The 18,492-nt window shown below is 34.9% G+C and overlaps 2 protein-coding genes across 4 annotated transcripts; one reads left to right on the top strand and one right to left on the bottom strand.

Annotated features, from left to right (window-relative positions):
- The first annotated feature begins 1,505 nt into the window (after positions 1 to 1,505).
- LOC143459472 (hippocampus abundant transcript 1 protein-like) lies at positions 1,506 to 10,723 on the top strand. Of its 3 annotated transcripts, none has more exons than XM_076956653.1 (12): positions 1,506 to 4,462; positions 5,702 to 5,797; positions 5,883 to 5,945; positions 6,174 to 6,301; positions 6,684 to 6,798; positions 7,033 to 7,251; positions 7,353 to 7,466; positions 7,709 to 7,893; positions 8,054 to 8,151; positions 9,318 to 9,499; positions 9,612 to 9,650; positions 10,084 to 10,723. In XM_076956653.1, exons 1-12 carry the CDS (start codon positions 4,460 to 4,462, stop codon positions 10,330 to 10,332), a joined length of 1,491 nt encoding a protein of 496 aa, XP_076812768.1. In that variant the 5' UTR covers positions 1,506 to 4,459; the 3' UTR covers positions 10,333 to 10,723. The 3 variants fall into 3 exon arrangements, with proteins under 3 accessions (XP_076812768.1, XP_076812767.1, XP_076812770.1); XM_076956652.1 differs by lacking the exon at positions 1,506 to 4,462 and adding an exon at positions 4,479 to 5,485; XM_076956655.1 differs by lacking the exons at positions 1,506 to 4,462; positions 9,612 to 9,650 and adding an exon at positions 4,481 to 5,485 and having other exon boundaries at positions 10,084 to 10,720.
- On the bottom strand, positions 10,723 to 12,292 carry LOC143459473 (alpha-ketoglutarate-dependent dioxygenase alkB homolog 7, mitochondrial-like). The gene is made up of 5 exons (XM_076956656.1): positions 11,943 to 12,292; positions 11,575 to 11,881; positions 11,318 to 11,491; positions 11,033 to 11,163; positions 10,723 to 10,960 (listed from the first exon to the last, which is right to left on the bottom strand). The coding sequence occupies exons 2-5, from the start codon at positions 11,842 to 11,844 to the stop codon at positions 10,777 to 10,779; spliced, it is 759 nt and encodes a 252-aa protein (XP_076812771.1). The 5' UTR covers positions 11,845 to 11,881; positions 11,943 to 12,292; the 3' UTR covers positions 10,723 to 10,776.
- Positions 12,293 to 18,492: the final 6,200 nt, after the last annotated feature.

Genomic DNA, 18,492 nt, shown 5'->3' with positions numbered 1-18,492 from the left:
TTTGTAAGTTATGGTCCACAAGAAAGAAAAAGCTGAAAAAACCCTACTCTAGAGTCTAGAGTCTAGACTCTAGACCCTTTCCGAGCTACTGTTTGAGTTGCAAGATTTTTTTGATCGCCAATACTTAACAATGGAAAATGTTGAACCACTTTGATTCTTTTTTAAATTACAAGCGTTCTGGACATTGGATTGTAAAGATTCCGTTCGGGTGAGTTGCATATGAATTCCTTAACGCGAAAATAATTTTTCAAAATATGTTACTTAGTTCTTATTTTTTCAGTGGTTTGATTCCTACGCACTGGACTAGTTCGATACAAAGTCACGTTACGTGGTCAGCATAGCATGCGACGTAAAATGCTTAAGAGTTTTCCGTGGTAAGCCTATCTGCGGCACGTTTGAACGAAACAATTCGGTTTGTATTTACTTCTAGTTGATTGTTTTAAGCTTTGATTGACATGCTAAACAAAATTAGCCTGTGTAAAATGACGACGTAAAATTATGCATTTAACGTAGCCTACTTCGCTGATCACATATCTAGATGTCATATCAGATGTCATTATCTAGATGTCACATATCTAGATGTCATTCTTTATATCGTTGATCCCAGTGCGTAGGGTTCAAAGCACTGTAAAATAAGAACTAGGCAACATATTTTCAAAATTTTTTTTATCGCATAAAAGAATTCATATGCTACTCGCCTGAGTGAAATCATTACAATCCAAGGCCCAGAACGTTTGTAATTTTAAAAAAAATCAAAGTGAGTCGACAATTTCCATTGTTAAGTACAGGCGATCGAAAAAATCTTGCTACTCAAAAAAATGGCGGTGGTAACTCGGAAAGGGTCTACTACTCTACACTCTACACTCTACACTCTAAAGCAGTGGTTCTCAACCGCCGGTCCGCGTCAACTTTCCTGCCTGTCCGCCAAATAGCCTAGTACAATTTTATATCTCGATTGGAAAATACAAGATGTTGAAGGCTTGTCCATTGATTAAAGAAATAAAACATCAAATTTTAAACTGATTTAGAGATTAGAGATTAGATTTAGAGTTCCGTAATTTGCAGCATTGTGATGTACAATAGAGTTCATGGTTCTTTATCTTACGTCACGATGCTGCAAGTGTTGTGCCCAACTGTTTAACAGTAGGCTACCACTCGTTTAAGATGAGTTGTATGTGAAAGCTGAAGGCTATGTAAGTTGTATTTGAAAGCTAAGAAGACTTTTAAACAAAATTTAACGAAATTTTACAGTATAATTTAGCGAAAACAACTTTTGAGTTGCATACTTTTGTCATAATTACATTTTGGGTTGACTTTTGAAGGTCCACCGGTCCGCAAAATTGGTTTTGAAATTTTACCGGTCCGCAAGCTAAAAAGGTTGAGAACCACTGGTCTAAAGTATATAACTACGTTATACATAAGATATCTATGGCGTATACTCTATTGTAATCGGCTACTGACAATGGCCAACGGAATCAGCAACACACATCTGTAGCGCCGCGTTTTTTTCCGTATCCAACAGGGTACGACCAGGCTGGCATTCGTTGTTAAGTTGGTCAGACCTTTCGGAGCCAACCTAAAAAAAGTAGAACTCACAGTTTAAAGAGGGCTAATAGCAACAGGACTAGCCTAACAAAACACTATTTAGTATTGAACCAAACGTAAAAGATTGACTAAGTTACCGGTGCATATGCGTCTATCGGTCTATCCTATACACAAATTTTTACTCATTATGGTTTATAATTATATAATAGATAAAAACGTGCGTAATTGCACAAAAAATTTAAAAGTTCATATAAAGCCATTGAAGTTACCCATGAAGGCATTTTAGTTTCTTTTATAGTCCTCCAGGCTCCAGATGTAGACTCTGTAGGCTAGATTAGGCTAGCGAAGTACTTACTCAGAGCTGGGGAACTGCTATTTTAAAAAAAGCATTGCTTTCACTCATCAATGAAAAAGAGCATCATTTGTGCTTTTGTTTTTCTACAAAAACAAGAGCCAGCTCATTCTGTCGCTTATGCTCTGCTAACCCTTAAAGAGGAATGCTCATGATTTTGCTCCTACTTTGAAAAAAGATCAGCTGCTCTTGAGATTGCTCCTATAAAGAGAGCGTGGTCATGCCCCAGACTGGAAAGAGTGGCTCTTTTCAACTAGATCTGGGAGGTACAGGGCAGCCAAAATCAGGGTGACTCATTCAGGGTTTTTAATTGAAATGCAGACTTGCCCAGTGGTGAGATTAAAATATTTTAACATCCGGTTCTCTCACCAGTAGCATGAACCATAAAATTACAAGAACCGGTTCGCACGAACCGGCTGAATCCCACCCCTGGACTCGCCCCTAAATGACCTACATAGAGTTTGTGATGGCAATGTAAAATCTATACAGTATAATAGTTGCATTTGAGTTAATCAACTTTTTTGGTAAAAGTGTCGTAATTACTTGAGTCAGTGACACAACTCGAGTTATTTTCTCAAAGATTTCACTTTACTTGAGTCCTTTTCTAAGGAAGTACATAAATGCCTTGATTTGATAACTCCACTTGACTCAAGTCGGTCGTTTTTGATTATTTGTTGGTATTAAAGTAAAATGAATCTTTATTCTTTGGTGTCAACACATAAAGGTGCAACTTAGACTAAATCTGTTTGTCTATAAATGTGTACAAGTCAAATAAAGCAAACCTTGTAATAATCTTAAACGTTTTAGGTTGACAGAAATCTATTAAAATATATTTTTGGTTGACAAAAATATGTTGATAGAAATATATAGTCTATTTTAGCTTTCTGTTTACTTTGGTTTCGAATTCATCAAGTGACTTGACTTGACTCGAGTTTTTTTACAAAATGACTCAACTTCACTTGAGTCTTAAAAGATACATAACTTGCTTTGGCGTGGGACTCAAGCTTGATGACTTAGTTACTGTTTTGTAATGCATCAGTGTATCATGCTTCCCTTCAGTGGTTGACTGTGCTTTGCTGTTATTATTGTTTGCCATTTTAAAAAAATGATTAACACTTACATTTTTCTTGTAAATCTTTTTGATAAAAATTTGTTTGATCTAAAAGCAGTAATATATAATGGTAATAATGGCGTTAACTGTAGCGCTAATAATGTCCAGCTGTTGTAGTCATTTAGGCCTAGCACTTTCTGTCTCGCCTACGTTAACCTACTTGGTCATCATTTTATTTTAGCTTGTCTGTTTTAACTTTGTATTCCACTTAGTTACTTTAATTGTTTATGTTACACATCTCACTTAGTTTATTACTTCAATTGTATATGTTATATTTGTTTCTTTCTCCTGATGCGTGTATATTCATAAAGCTAAAACTACAGGTTTGTGGGAGTCTCAACTCAAGTTTGTGTTGTAAAATGTTGTACTCTAGAGTTCAGGAGTCACCATGCTTGAAATATCCACATATATCTAGTATATTGTTTTTTTAAGTATGAGATTTTCCACTATTTTTGCAAATTCAGTTCAAATTATCAAACAAACCCTCAAGTACTTTTTTAAATTATTTATCCTGTTATTATTGCTTTGTAGTACTTTTTAAATTATTATGATAGATAACTTCTTCATGCTGACACCAGTGGACTGTTGATAAGGTTCTGTGAGTATGTATGTATATTTCTTGTAGTTTGTAACTGTTGTTAGCCTACAGTTTGGTGAGTTCAAGGAAAGAAAGCTGAGATTAAGCAAAGCTTATAAATTTAAATATCAGGTGAAACATATTAAATGATTGTTAGAGTGAAATGTAATACTTAGATAGACCAATAGAATAGGCCACAGTTTTAGCTTACTAAGCTAGTCTGAAGCTACAGGAGGTTGAAAGTACTAAAATAAAAATATTCAAAATACTATGTAATAAACCAGAAAATACTAAACTGGAAAGTAGCCTTTAAATGGAAAATAAGAAATTGGACAGTATTATGCTAGATTGGAAAATAACAAAACCTAATATGCGAAACTGGAAAATGCTAAATTGGAGTTTAATTGTTACGCATTGTGATGGTTTTTTTACCATTTTGTGACATTGAATCATAATTCGTAATAATCTGTGAAACATGGCTAAGGTTGTATAATGAAAATCATTGACTTAGCTGGTATGCATATAGTCTGTTTATGGTATTATTCTGTTTGGTGTAATTCGTGTTGGTGTTTCACAGTTTGATATTTTTAAGTTTGCTATGTTCAATTTTCCTTGCTGGTATTTTTAAACCCTGGAGCTATAGGATACATAATTTAACGAGCCATTGGAATAATGGTGTGTACACTATTGTAAAGTACAACTGACCATTCAATTTTAATGTTTCGCTTTGTACAATAGAATTGTTGGAGATATATATTTCTGGAAATTAAAAGTAATCATGAAAGGCATAAATTTACTTTAATAGTGTGGTACCAAATTGTCTTGCACTGTCGTAAAGTTTGTTCCCAGGCCCAACAGATTTCTTTAAAGTTAAATGGTAGGTATCATAGCTGGTAGTAAAACTCATTACTGTATCAGTGTAAGCATATCAATATTGAAAAAAATTTTAAATGTGCACTGCACATAATGCCTTCAGAAATTTTGTTTTATTTTTCTTTCTGCCTTTTTAAAATCAGTAACAAATGCATGTTCATGCATATAAAGGCTACTCATTTTACTCAAATAGTTGTGTCCGTAGTGTGTTGCTATTATTTTTTAGATTACTTACCCTAACTATATATATTATAGCACAAATTTACGTTTAAAGAATTTCTTCTGGGAATTTGTGGTAGTTACTTTTCGTATGCGCACAATGATAGTACACTTGTGTGAAAGGCTTTCCATCAATAAACTCCATCACAAAACCTCTTCTCCATGCCCAAACAGATAGTTTTTGTTGACCAAGGATAGAGTGGTCATGCAAACAGAGCATGATTCATCTTATTTGCAAAGTTTGAATTATGTTTCCTTTCATTTTATTCCCACTGACATGCATTTTTTTTAAAGATAATGTTTTGAAGGATCATTTCTGAGAAAACATGTACTGTGAACTGCTCTAAGTTTATTTACATACCATTGTAGAACTCTGTATCAATAATAATGATGATTGTAAATTTATATGCATAATAATTTAAGGGTTAAATTCACTGCGAGCAGATTCCTTCATACAGTTTAGTTTAACACATAATTGCAGGTTACTTCTCATAAAAATATTTGGTAGAATAATACAAGCATTATTGTTAGTTGAAGTTATATGCTTTTGCTTTTATGGTCATGCCATTGCTTATACTCATTTAACGCTCAATCATTACTTTCTGCAGCTTTGTAGTTTTCCATTTGTAGATTGTGGTTTTAATGTAACTGGAACTTGGTTTAGAAACAGTTGAACTATATATATATTGTGTTGATATACTTTCAACGTATATCTTTCGTCAAACTATATTTTCTTTGTAATACCTATGGAACTCATCTGTATTTTATAGAACTGTTACTTGTTGGGAAAAAGGCTATGTTTGATCCAGTAAGAACAGTTTTCTGACTCTAGATTTGCTAGTTTAATCAACAGGAGATGACATGACTGTCACAATCTTGATAGACTGATTGTAATCACTCTTGATCTTGAAAATTTTTTGTCTGTTATTTCGAGCCTATTAAGCCTTAATTACGTACAAGCTCTTAAGTTGTTAATTACCTTGCTTTTTGTCATTTAGTAACATATACAAACTTATTGTTTCAGATGAAGGGGATGGGAAAGGCAAGTGTTTATCATGCTGTTGTAATTTTGTTTTTGGAATTCTTTGCATTTGGATTGATGACCATCCCAATGTTGGAAGTAAGTGACGATTTTATTGTGAAGTTGTTGAGGTTATTCTACAATATTTTATTTGTTTATTCTGACCATAGTTATTATCATTCAGCTTCTAGAGAGAACCTTCAAAGATCAAATGTTTTTAATCAATGGGCTAGTGCAGGGTATAAAGGTAATGTTATATTTATAATTAAAATTAGACTGGTAGTTGGTAATTTAAGTTTGTGAATTTATACATGAAGAACATGTTGCTTTAGTTTCTAAGTGAGTTTGTTATGAATTGTGATATGTATTATAGTTTCAATGGAAACAGCAGTGTGAATCATAGTTATATTTAAAATAAGGGATATACAGACTTATCTATACCTGGCAGTTTTACAATTGTAATGAATTTGTTTAGGGTTTTTTATCATTTCTTAGTGCACCGTTGCTTGGGGCCTTGTCAGATGTGTGGGGCCGCAAGTCCTTCCTACTGCTCACTGTGTTTGTCACATGTGCCCCGATACCTCTTATGCTTGTAAGCCCATGGTAAGGTAGATGTTATAACTTGCAAGTTGCAACCTACAAATGTTAGGTACATATACACTACAGTATATATAATCTGAAACATTATAACATTTAGTTTTAGTTGTGCTCTCTTTTGTTAACTGGTGATTTCAATTTGCAAATTATAGTATAAAATAACTAAAATTGCCTAAATCTGAGGCTTCTCTTGTTGTTGATGTCTGGTGTATAGGATAGTATACATAAAAACAGATCACCTTGTAGTTGTAGACATTATAATTATAATATATTAAAGTAAATCATAATACAATCAAGTTATGAATAACTATTTTGAAAGTTGATAATAGATCAAGCTATATACATCTAAACGATTAAAGACCAAGCCATTTGTTTTGTCTTCTTGCAGGTGGTTTTTTGCAATGCTTTCACTTTCTGGTACTTGCTCTGTCACCTTTTCTATTGTTTTTGCGTATGTTGCCGATATCACTGATGAGACAAACAGAAGCTCAGCATATGGTCTTGTAAGTCTTCCTGTAATCTTTAACAAAGTTTCAAAGCAGCAAAAATTAAGTAGTAGTCCCTTTTTTGTCTGCTTGCCAATAACAAGAAAATAAGAGGAAGTTATTATAGCATAACATGTGGTGTCATCGTACTTTCATATATACTTCATAATTTTGAACTGGAGTGGTTAAGTAAATATTTGTTGTAAAACAATACATGCAGTATAATGTAATGGCTGTCTGTTTTTTCATTAGGTCTCTGCCACTTTTGCTGCCTCATTGGTGACGAGTCCTGCCATCGGACATTACTTGGGTCGTGCTTATGGTGAAACTGCAGTAGTTATGCTTGCCACAGCCATTGCATCGTTTGACATTTGTTTTATTCTTCTGTCTGTTCCTGAATCATTACCTGAACAAGTTCGTCCAAAAACTTGGGGTGCTCCTATTTCATGGGATCAAGCAGACCCATTTGCAGTAAGCTTTTAATCGTTGTTTCCGGTTGGCATTGAAATCTTTTTTACCATTGTCTTTTTGTACTGAATCAACTAATGGTGTTTTTCACCTTTTTTTACCAGTCACTTCGCAAAGTGGGTCAAGACAAAACTCTGCTTCTGCTTTGCCTCACTGTGTTTTTGTCCTACCTGCCGGAAGCTGGCCAATACTCATTTGTTTTTCTCTACTTACAGCAGGTAATTTATGGCTTATATATGCATTTGCAAACATACTTGTATCATAGCAATAATATGCTTGCTTTGTGAGACTGTGGAATAATGAATTTTATCTCTATTTCAACATTATTTGAGTTTTGCTGTTAGTCTCATACTTCTATTGTATGTAAGCTGTGGTGATAAAGTTAAGTTAATTGAATTACTTATTTGTTGAAATCTTGCTGAGTTAAACTTCAACATCTCAAAATTGCTGTTGTTTATAGGTTATTGGCTTCACCAAGGATAAAGTTGTTTCTTACATTGCTGTTGTTGGAATATCTTCCATATTAACTCAAACAGCTCTCCTTGGTATGTTATTTCAGTTAGTAGGAAACAAAAACGTCATCCTGCTTGGTTTGACTTTTCAAATAGGACAGTTACTTTTTTTCTCTTTTGGAAAACACGAATGGTGAGTAATGATATCTATTTAATATATATGCTTAAATGTTGTCCTAGATGTGTTATATTATTTGATGTTGTTATGCATGCTATACTTTTGTATTCTGTAACTTCCCAATCATCTAGTAACCAGTATATAAGAACCTAATTCAACTTTTTATTGTCTCCAGGATCATGTGGGCTGCAGGAATCTTGGCAGCTTTATCAAGCATAAACTATCCTGCTATGAGCTCATTTGTTTCAAATATTTCAAGCAAAGACCAGCAAGGTAATCCTAATTTACAAATAATGAGATGAAATTGGTTTGCTATGCCATGACATTGCAGTCAGAACAACAAGCGCAGTAATGGTCCTGTTTATTTACAAGAAGAAGCACCTAACAATAACATCCTTTGGATTATAGTCCAGTCCATCATCAGAGCAAAAATGAACATGTTTACAATTGAATTGCTGAAATGGCAATAAGTATTAGGAAAAAATGGAATTTTTTAGTAAGAACAGTAGGCGTTAAACTAATCAGTTACAGGAAACAACAATAATGGACCAGCAAAGGGAAGAAACAGTAGAGTAAAAAACAATGAAGTCTAACAAATTAAGCATGAAATGCAGGTACACAACATTATCATATAAAAATAGGTTACAAAATAAAGATGATAGAAGCAATTATACTAAGTTACCCCTTTTATGAGGTCTTGTAACTTCATGTTTTCGTTCATCAAATTTTCTCTGATGAGCTTGGAGTGTTAATTCTATAGATCTCTAAAAAAGCTTGGTCTCTGTATTCTCACATTGCAAAACTGTTGTCTACATAATGTAAATACATCTTAGATTTGTGGCCTTTGTCTTTGAGTAGTTTATTTTCAATGTGGGCTAGGAAGAATTTGACCAAAGTAGGACCTATTGGGTTTGCCATAGCTAGCCTATCTTTTTGTATAGCATATTTTATGTAGAAAAATTCGACTAGTAGCGATACTCAAAAGATGTAAAAAAACGTTAACTCAGTTTTAAAAAACAGACATTTGAAAATGAAGCATTCTTTACTAAATTTTACATGACCGTAGTCATGTCAGTTTTAAGGCCACTTGCCCTTTCTAAATTAAGCTCCCTTATTCAATCACAGCAATTTAATTTTAAAACTGTTCATTTAAGCTCTCATGAGCGACTGAAGTATAGTTCAAAACATGTTACATATATACTTCTTTTTGAAAGTATATCTGTTTCTGCACTCTTGCTTGTCACAACATTTTACTATAATTTACAAATACAGAAAACTTTCACTTCTAGAAATTTTAATAGCTTTGTTTTACTGTGCTTTGGAGATTATAATTACCTTATCAACATGTTACTAATTGCTGTGGACATTTAATGGGTTACTGGCTACTGCATTTGTCTAAAAATTTTCATGATGTGCAAAAGAGATTGTTGTTTTCGCAGGAGTGGTGCAAGGTATCGTGACAGGTATCAGGGGTTTGTGTAATGGACTTGGTCCAGCATTGTTTGGTTTAATTTTTCAAATATTCCACGTGGAGTTAAACAGTATACCAATGTCACCTAACGGTGATGATGTTCCTATGAAGAATAATATGTCATTGTCTCCAAAATATACTTTGGATGAGGCAAGTATTTTTGCAACAATTTTTAGTTTTCAAAAGAATACTGAATTATATGGCAAACTATTGGTTGGTTACTATGATCTTTATTAACTTGGCCATTATGAAAAACATTCAGAAACAAAATCATTACCATGATCAAGCTTGCAGATTATTGGTATGTTATCAAAGTTATCGGAGAAATTGTGTGCTACGAAATCTTTTGTTTAATTTTGTTTCTAAATGAGTTGTCATAAATTTTGGTTGAAGTTTGCATTGCATGATTACTTGCTTGATGGTGATGCAGCAGCCATAAAACAAATATAATGCTAATTTTGTAGGTAATAGGGTGTTTTAATTTGATTAATTTTGCAAATAAAGGTCATGCAGTTATAAAAAGACGTGATTTGATGTTTATCAGCTTTCAAATTTTTTATTTTCCAACTGCTGCAAGGATTTTAAACAATTAATGCATAAAGAGAAAATAAAGTACTGTTAAAGCTGCAGTAACTGTGCATGTGCACTAAGATTAGAAATTACTATGTTGTAATGTGGACGTTGCTATCAAAGTCATGAGTTCTCACTAAATTAAATACTTCGTTTCTTCACAGACAATTCTCCCCGGGCCACCTTACCTGTTTGGAACCTTTACGGTTATATTGGCAATGCTTATAGCATGGTTTTTACCAAAACACTGGCAAAATATGTATCGGCAAGTACCAAACAAAGACATTGAGCAAGAAAACCACATAAGTTTAATTGCAAGAACACAGCACCAGAAGAAGGCGCTAGAATCTGGGAAAATGTCTGATGCAGAAGACCAGAGTATAAATGAGCAACATTGCGAAAGTACTATATAATTTATCCCTCTCATCATGAAACAATATCTTCTCTATTTGCCTCAGATTTTATTATTGTGATGGCACACCGTGTGATTTGCCATGCCATGTGAAAATTAAGTGTAATTTACATGCAAGGTCTAAGGATAAACTCTATTATTTGTAAGTATGAGTTCCAATAGCCACATGCCTTTAAAGACACTTGCTTATATATGTGGCATAAAATCACTGTGATGACAACTTTCAGTTCCACGGCCAGGCAGTTCTGCCTGACATGACTAGAATTATGCGTTTTAGCTTTGCTAACCCCTGCTTGTAATTATGGAGACAGCATGGAAATAATACAGAAGTTGTTAATGCGTGGTAAGAGATTTGTGGAACATTAATTGTGCAATAAACAGACTCAAAGCAAAAATTGCAAAAATTTTATTACAGTATAAACCAGCAGCAAATGCAGCTTGATCATCATGTATTTTCATCACCTAATTCTAAAGGGATAACAACATTTTGAAAAATATTTTCCGAGTTCATATCTGGGCTTGGTTCACTTCGACAAATGATAGAAATTCTTCGGTCCTTAGTTATATGTTCGCCATTGATCATAGAATCTTTATTTTTTAAAACCTCATGAGAATAGTTGTATCGAATGCTTAAAAATAAAGCAAAGATATGAATGAAAATGTTTTATAACTGTTCAAAATTGAATTAGAAGTTGATTCACCTATTGCTCATAATATACAGTGACCGCTGCTTCAACAGTGCTTTAATCCACATATTAGGTTCATCTTCTTTGACAAACTTCATGATGCACGGCGACAACAAGCTAAGTCCAGCAATGACTCCGCCACAAAACTAAAAAGTAAAATAAATGATCTCAGCTCAGCAGAACCATTAGCCTGTAGAAAGTGAGTTGTAACAGAGAAATAAAACTATAGCACGTAAACAATAAGGAAGCCAATGTTATTTAACACTTGTGTATGCATGCATATTCAGACTCCATCGCTACCTTAACAGAATCCACGTGTGGTTTAATATATCCATCTGCTGACAAATCAAGTATATGGACTAAGGTTTTCTGAAGATCACTATCCTTAAATGCTACTGAACGAATGCGATTAATTATAGAATCACTTTGCCTTGACCATTTTGATATTTCAGTTTCTCTGTAATCTTGAATAGCCTGGAGAAGAAAACACTTGTCTTCCATAAACAATACAATCTAAAAATTATATTAGTGCGAAAAGATGCAGCAAAACAAATTACATTGTCCCAATGTCCACTTTGATATTTCAATCTCCTCCACTTTGGTTCAATCTCTTTTATCAAGCATTTCTCTTCTTCCTCTGTAATAAAGTCTTCAACAATGTTCAGGTCTTTAACAGCAACGGCTTCAGCGGCAGGAATGGAACATTCAAGACATGACTTATAATTTCTGATTGCAACAAATACAGCGTTGTAGCCGAGCCTGATGTTAGCCAGGGAAGATTTCAATTGTGGACAAAGGAAACATAAACGCTTGCTAGTCAGAAACATTACATAGCCTCCAACACTTTCATGTTAGGTCAAAAATCTGAAAAAAGTATAACATATTAAACATTATTTTCGCATAAAGAAATTCATATGCAACTCACCTGAACGAAATCTTTACAATGCAATGTCCAGAACGATTGTAATTTAAAAAAAGAATCAAAATGGTTGAACATTTTCCATAGTTAAGTATAAGCCATCGAAAAAATCTTGCCACCAAAATAAAATGGCGGTGGTAAATCAGAAAAGGTCTATTCTCGTTCTAGTACTGCAGTTCTCAATGACGTATTTGCCATGGCATTATCACTAAACGATTGGAAAAGAATAGTGATTCAGTGGGGTGTGCCTCGCATAAAATTTATGTTAGGTCGTGTGCTTTGAACAAAAAAGTTCGAAAACCACTGGTATGCTAACACACTATACCGTATTACCGTCTGAGCCTACTACGCTGTCAGGTTGGTAGTACTGAAAGAAGTTCAAGCCAATACAAGCAATCTCAACAAATTCTAAAAATCTCCATGGGGAATCCCCTCTATTTTACAAGGTCTAACATGGCATAGAATGCATCAAGTTTTACTTTTCTTTCAAAACAACAGTTCGTTAAGGAATTAATTTGCTGAATTTTGCACTATATTTTAGATAGATTAATCTATTTTTTTAGTGCAGAATATATGGCATTTTGTGCCAACATATTTTGTATATCTATTAGCTTTTATATATATTGGCAATCATATTCACGAAATGACCAACGATATTAAGAACGTGATGGGTAACTACCTCCTCCTGTTTTGTTTCTTTCAATAAGAAAAGGTTTTGTTTCTCCCACGTCACGCATGGTTGCGTACACTTACTCACTCACACTTCGCCAGTCGTGGCGAAAATTTTTACACATTACTCAGAAGTGAAGTTGCTGTTTACGTTGTTTTGACGATTCAAACGTGTGTAGCGTATCAATTGCCAACATGTCGTCTGCACCAGCATTTACTGCAGAATATTTAGTTGAAATCGATGTCGACGATGAAGAGTGTAGAATCAAGCCTGCATCATCTTCTGCTTTACAAGCTAATGATCTCTTTCAGTAAGTTAAGAACTAAGATAGGTTTAGGCTACAAGCAGAGACCTTTTAAGTATAGGCCTATAGTGCTTAGAGCTTTATATGATTTAGAAACTCTCTCTTACACCAGGAAAATAGAAGATTGGATGCATTTAATGAGTTTACTTTTGCATCTTACTGATCAGGTGTGAACACTGTGATGAAAAATATAAAAAAGGGGCGTGGCTTTGAAGTCCATCAAAAGGTTAAGCATCGTGGTTACTTAGGTAAGACCTACTGCCTTGAGGTTTTGTATATTTTTATAAGTTTACATGTTTAGCAAGTTAAATTTGTGTGTATGCCAAATACAGGATTTTTCACAAACTAACATTATTTTTTAAGGCTTTTCCTCTAAGAAGTATTCTTGCAAAACAATTAAAAATATGTGGGCTGAGGCAGTGGTGTAGCCAGAAAAACAATTTGGGGGCGGGCAAATATTTGATGAGTTCAAGGGAACTATACAATACAAATAAATATACAAATTTTATTATATTTTCAACAAAAGGCTCAACTTCGGAATCCAAACTTTGAAAATTTGGGGGGGGGGCATGGCCTCTATGTGCATCACCAGATGGTTTGACGAAAGAAGCCATTGATTACTTTATGAATATCTTCGCCACCAAACCAAATGGATCTGAGTTGTTGACAATGTTTAGTATAGATGGCATATCTAGAATTGCTCATATTTTTGGCCTAACTGCAGATCGATGCCAATCACTTAAAGCCAAAAGAAAAATGTTTGATCTTTTTCTCAGGTGTATATTTTCATGATTCAGCTTAACATTTACTGTGATAAAATATTAATGTTGTTTTATACTAATATTGAATGGTGTGGTGATATGTTTCAATTTTCTAAAATCAATTGCAATAAGTTGGATTGTTTACTCTAGGAAAAAAACACGCAGAAAATACAACAAAATTGCCATCAAGTAACCTCACTCCTGATGAAATTAGCATTCTCGAGTAGCCTATGTTGGAGGATATATTTTGCGTAAACTTAAACGCAATGGAGATGAAAAGGAACTTGCCATTTTAGCAAAGTTGGAAGGCAGCATAAACTGCTTTGCTCCTGATAACTCATTAATTTCTATCTTACAATGCAATGAGTATGGGACACTGCTTAAACCTAATCAAACATTGTGCTTGATGTACTTAAGTTTTTAGAAATTAACTTTCGAAATCACGCAACTTTAAAAGATACCATATCTAATGCAATTAGTTCTCTTGATTTGTCAGAGTTGCATGACATCACTAATAATTATGACTTAGGCCTAGATGCTTATGTTTTGGAAAATATGTTATGGTAACCTTTTTTCAAAAGTCGATCGTTTTAAAAGGCGAAAGTACTAATATCAAAATTAGTTTAAAGCCGTAATTCCAAGAACATGACGATATGACGTTTAGTCACTCTACCGGCTTTTGAATGCGAGACTCTTGTTGTCGATAGATTCTTGGGAGTGTAAAAACCCAAGGGACAGAGAAGCGTAATTTTGGCTCAAAGATTCAAATGCAGATTAAGCTTTCGGTCTAAGATGATTGAGTATAGGCTTATACACTAACAATTACACCACAACGTCAATTCCGCAATATTTTGAAACTCGTGACGTATGTAAGTTGTTTGATTGCTCACAAGGGGCAATCGCATTTTTACATATATCCTAACTTGTTTTATTGGTAAATTTTAAAAGCGGAATTTGAATTTCGTCCCCAAGTAAAGTGGACACAATTAGTGGCAGAACTTATTCCGCGGATTCTTTAAACCGAGATGAATTACTGCTAAGTCTTAATATATTAATACTGCCACAAAACCATCCATTGTCCCCTGAAACTCAAAACTTATATCGTAACACTCCAGTAAACATATGCAATTAGTACGAAACAACTGCAACAAACACTTGAAAGGTCAATACGCGCCGAAAGAATCTAATCACTAGGGTGCTCACAGTACGCACGTGCGTTCCATTTTTCATAACCTAAGTAGCCTACTATTAATGTGAATTCCGACAATGATTTGATTTTGATACCATATCAAAACGAAACGTATATAATATCTTGACACAACATCGAACAGTGCGTGCCACTGTACTCTTGTTGCTACGACAGTTTTGAAATATTCAGCGGGTGCCCTTGCATGAAGCTGTTTAATGGCAAATAAATACAAAAAAGAACTTGAATTTTTTGGACGGTTTGTTTAATAGCTGCTAGCTGCATAAAGCATAAATAATTGGAAAACGAAGAGATTTGGAGCACTCAGAGCTGAAACTCGATAGCGCAAAGAATGACATTACGCTGCCTATACAGTACACTACGTGCTGTAGAGCTGTCCATGATCCACAGCTGTGGCTAATTTGGTATTATTTTATTGGCAAATAACATGAGCCGAAGTACAGGCATAACTTAACGCGGAGAGACGCCTTAAAAGAACGTCTGTATGCCTCCTTGTCTAAAAGATGACTGACTAGAAAAGCAAACCGGAAATGAACTGAAAAAACACAACAATTCTTTGGGTAAATAAACGTGGTGTCCTGCCGCTGTCTAGCGGACAGGGTGGTGCACGCTACAACTCCATTTGGCCACTTAGGGACCACCACTTTAGGCGTAGCGATTGTCTTAATTAGCGTTTTGAATGAATGATTCCGAGAAGGGACGTTATGCCAATAGTTCGTTGTTGCTTCATCATGTGCTATTTAATAAATATTTATTTAAGAGGTAATAGCTTTACGTTTAATCTGGTACATTGAGCAGTTTTTGACAAAAATTGTACACTTGCAATGACACAGTTTTTAGCTCGACGACTAGTGCACTACGACCTCAAGGTTTATTGAATTAGTATGCATTGGCGTTCAAAGCTTCAAACAACGAAATTTGTCTATTTTATCTACTGTTATGAAAATCGATGTGAATGTCAAAGTGGTCAAACCTCATCATATAGAAGTTTATGAGTCTTATGCCTGTACTTGCCACTCTTTTCTTTGAGGTCTTCGTACCGCATTGTTTCCCAATAAACGAAGATTAAAGTGCTTTTCTAAAATCTCGCATTGCACCAAATAATTTCTCGATCAAAGAAATGCGATAATTTGTGGTTTATTTGTTACAAGTTGCACAGCATATTAGCCTTACTTGCCCAAGCGAGAAGCTTGGTTACCTATTTAGTATTTTTGTGTATAAAACATCTACAACTTTGCAGATTGCAATTTTTTGCCTTCAGTGTGCGCAAAACAGGTTAGTGCAGAAATGCACAACCACTTGATTCATCTGTTTACTGGACGCCTCTGCTACTCAAACTTTGACATCATTCGGCAGTTTGGTAGTGCATTTCTGCTATAAACACCGCTAAAGATGTAAATAGCAGGCTATCAGGTAAGAAGTTGGGGGCTCATATTCAATTCTAACAAGTCCCGGTAATGTAGGCTACCCTGGAAAGCCTGCCTGCTAGGCGAATGGCTGCTAAAAAACGGGTCCAGTACACATGCAAGTGCCCAACCAGATGACGTCATAATTTGAATAGCTCGGGTCTAATATACAAAGGATCCTGTGGTTGTGCCCTTGTATACCAAAATAACTTCCTTAAATCATGTAAAATGTTATGGCATGAGTATGACTGCTATGATATAATCTTTATCCTCGGACTGAGGAAGGTGTTTGTATGACTTAAGCCCCATGATGGTTCCTTATTGCTCGAGCCCTGGTTACTGAGCTAATCTAAGTTGTGCGAGTTCTAATTGCCATATATATTTTGGGTCTAGTATGCAAGTGCACAACCATGGTTGTGGTACAGGATGCCTTTGTTTACTAGATCCCAAGTACTCAACATTGTGACGTCATCTGGTTTTGCACTTGTATACTAAACTCCATATTTCATTATGGTTTTGTTAATTTTTTGATAATTACATAGTATTGTCCAAAATACAGCAGTAAGCCAGATTGCAGAGTATGGCAAGAGCATACCCGAGATTTTTTTCTAAAATGGCATTGCACACGATGGTAAGCTGGTGTCTCCAAAAAAAGGACACACTAACTTTTTCTCTCTATCGTATAGGGTCGCACCTTGCCTGCACAAACACTAGGCAGCCTTGGGCCACGAGTCGCAGTATACACAAATACAGTTTTTGAAATAAACTACCAATCAATATAAAAAAAATTAAGTCTCATAAATATTTCTCATATCAATTGAGAAGTGGATTTGTGCAAGGGAAGTGCTGTTCGGATAATTGTGAATAGGGTGATGGATGTAAGGTTGTTGATTTCTTTTGCATCATATTGTTATTTATTTTTGATTTGGTTAAAAGAAAATGTTTTGCTGTTGGTTCTGTGGTGTGTCTCTGTTTTGCAGTGTTGTTTTAATTAATTGTTTCAGTTTTTTTTCTATCTGTTTTAATTGCTTTTCTTTGCAATAGAATATGGGCAGATGACCTAGATGACCGTGAGGTCTTTTCGCTGCCCCACACCAATCAATTTTGTTAGAATTATGTTACGATCCTTTTTAGTTTTTTAAATGGTGAAATAAACTCTCTGTCTCACTAGCTGCTTCCTTGCACACCGAAATCTTGCTTCTGTACACCTGAGATTGGGCAGTAGGAAGTGTTTGAGCTGCACGCACGACGTTTATCCCAGACTGCAGAGTATGGCAAGTGCACACCCGAGATTTTTTTCCAAAAAAGCTTTGCACACTAGGCCAAACCGGGGTCTCCAAAAAAAAGCGGGAAACACTGATTTCCCCCGATTTCTGTTATATAGGGCCACACCTTTCCTGCACAAAGCCGGGCAGTCTTGGGCCACGAGTCGCAGTGCACACCGAAATTTTGCTTCTGTACAACCGAGATCTCAGCGAAAACTTCCTTACTCTGCAGTCCGAAGTTTATCCAGGCAGGAACAGAACATGGTCGTTTTAGACAAGTACTTGTCTGTTCAAACCCACAAATTTTGGAGCTATAGCATTCAATAAACCCTCTTTTTTTGTTTATATTTATTAGGCTTAACTTGGCTTACAAAACAATCAGTTTTTCTTTGTTTATTTATAGTAAATTGGCGTGATGATTGAAATATTCGCCATGCGTTTTTGTTTGTTGTTAGTATTTGTGTATTCGTTGAATAACAATGTTAAAGATTCTCTGATTAACCTTCATAGTGGAAAGTGTGGCACCTTTACACACGAGATTTATCAACATGCACGCCGAACTTTTTTATCTTTCTGTCAATTTATAATAAACATACAAAGAAAAGCTGGTTTTTTTAACACCAATTTTTAATTAAATAAACAAAGAATTGAGGTTCTGGTGCACACCATCACACCAAAATATCCATCTTTGCACACACGATTTCTCTTCGAAAACTGAACAGGAGCAAGTGTCGTTTATGCCTTGCCAAAGGGCATTACCATGATATATCGCCACTGGGTATCGGACACAGAACACGAGTCACATTTATTTTGAGGCCAGGACTCAATTTATAGCAAAATTGTTTCTGCCAAGTTATGAAAAGTTTGTCATGTATAAGCCAAGTCAGCAGTACAACACATTATTGCTTTAGCTTGTATAATACATTTATTGAATTCAAGACTG

This window comes from Clavelina lepadiformis, chromosome 5 (assembly GCF_947623445.1).
Source record: "Clavelina lepadiformis chromosome 5, kaClaLepa1.1, whole genome shotgun sequence".
NCBI classification, from domain to species: Eukaryota; Metazoa; Chordata; class Ascidiacea; order Aplousobranchia; family Clavelinidae; genus Clavelina; species Clavelina lepadiformis.
This window is presented reverse-complemented; position numbering and strand designations above follow the sequence as displayed.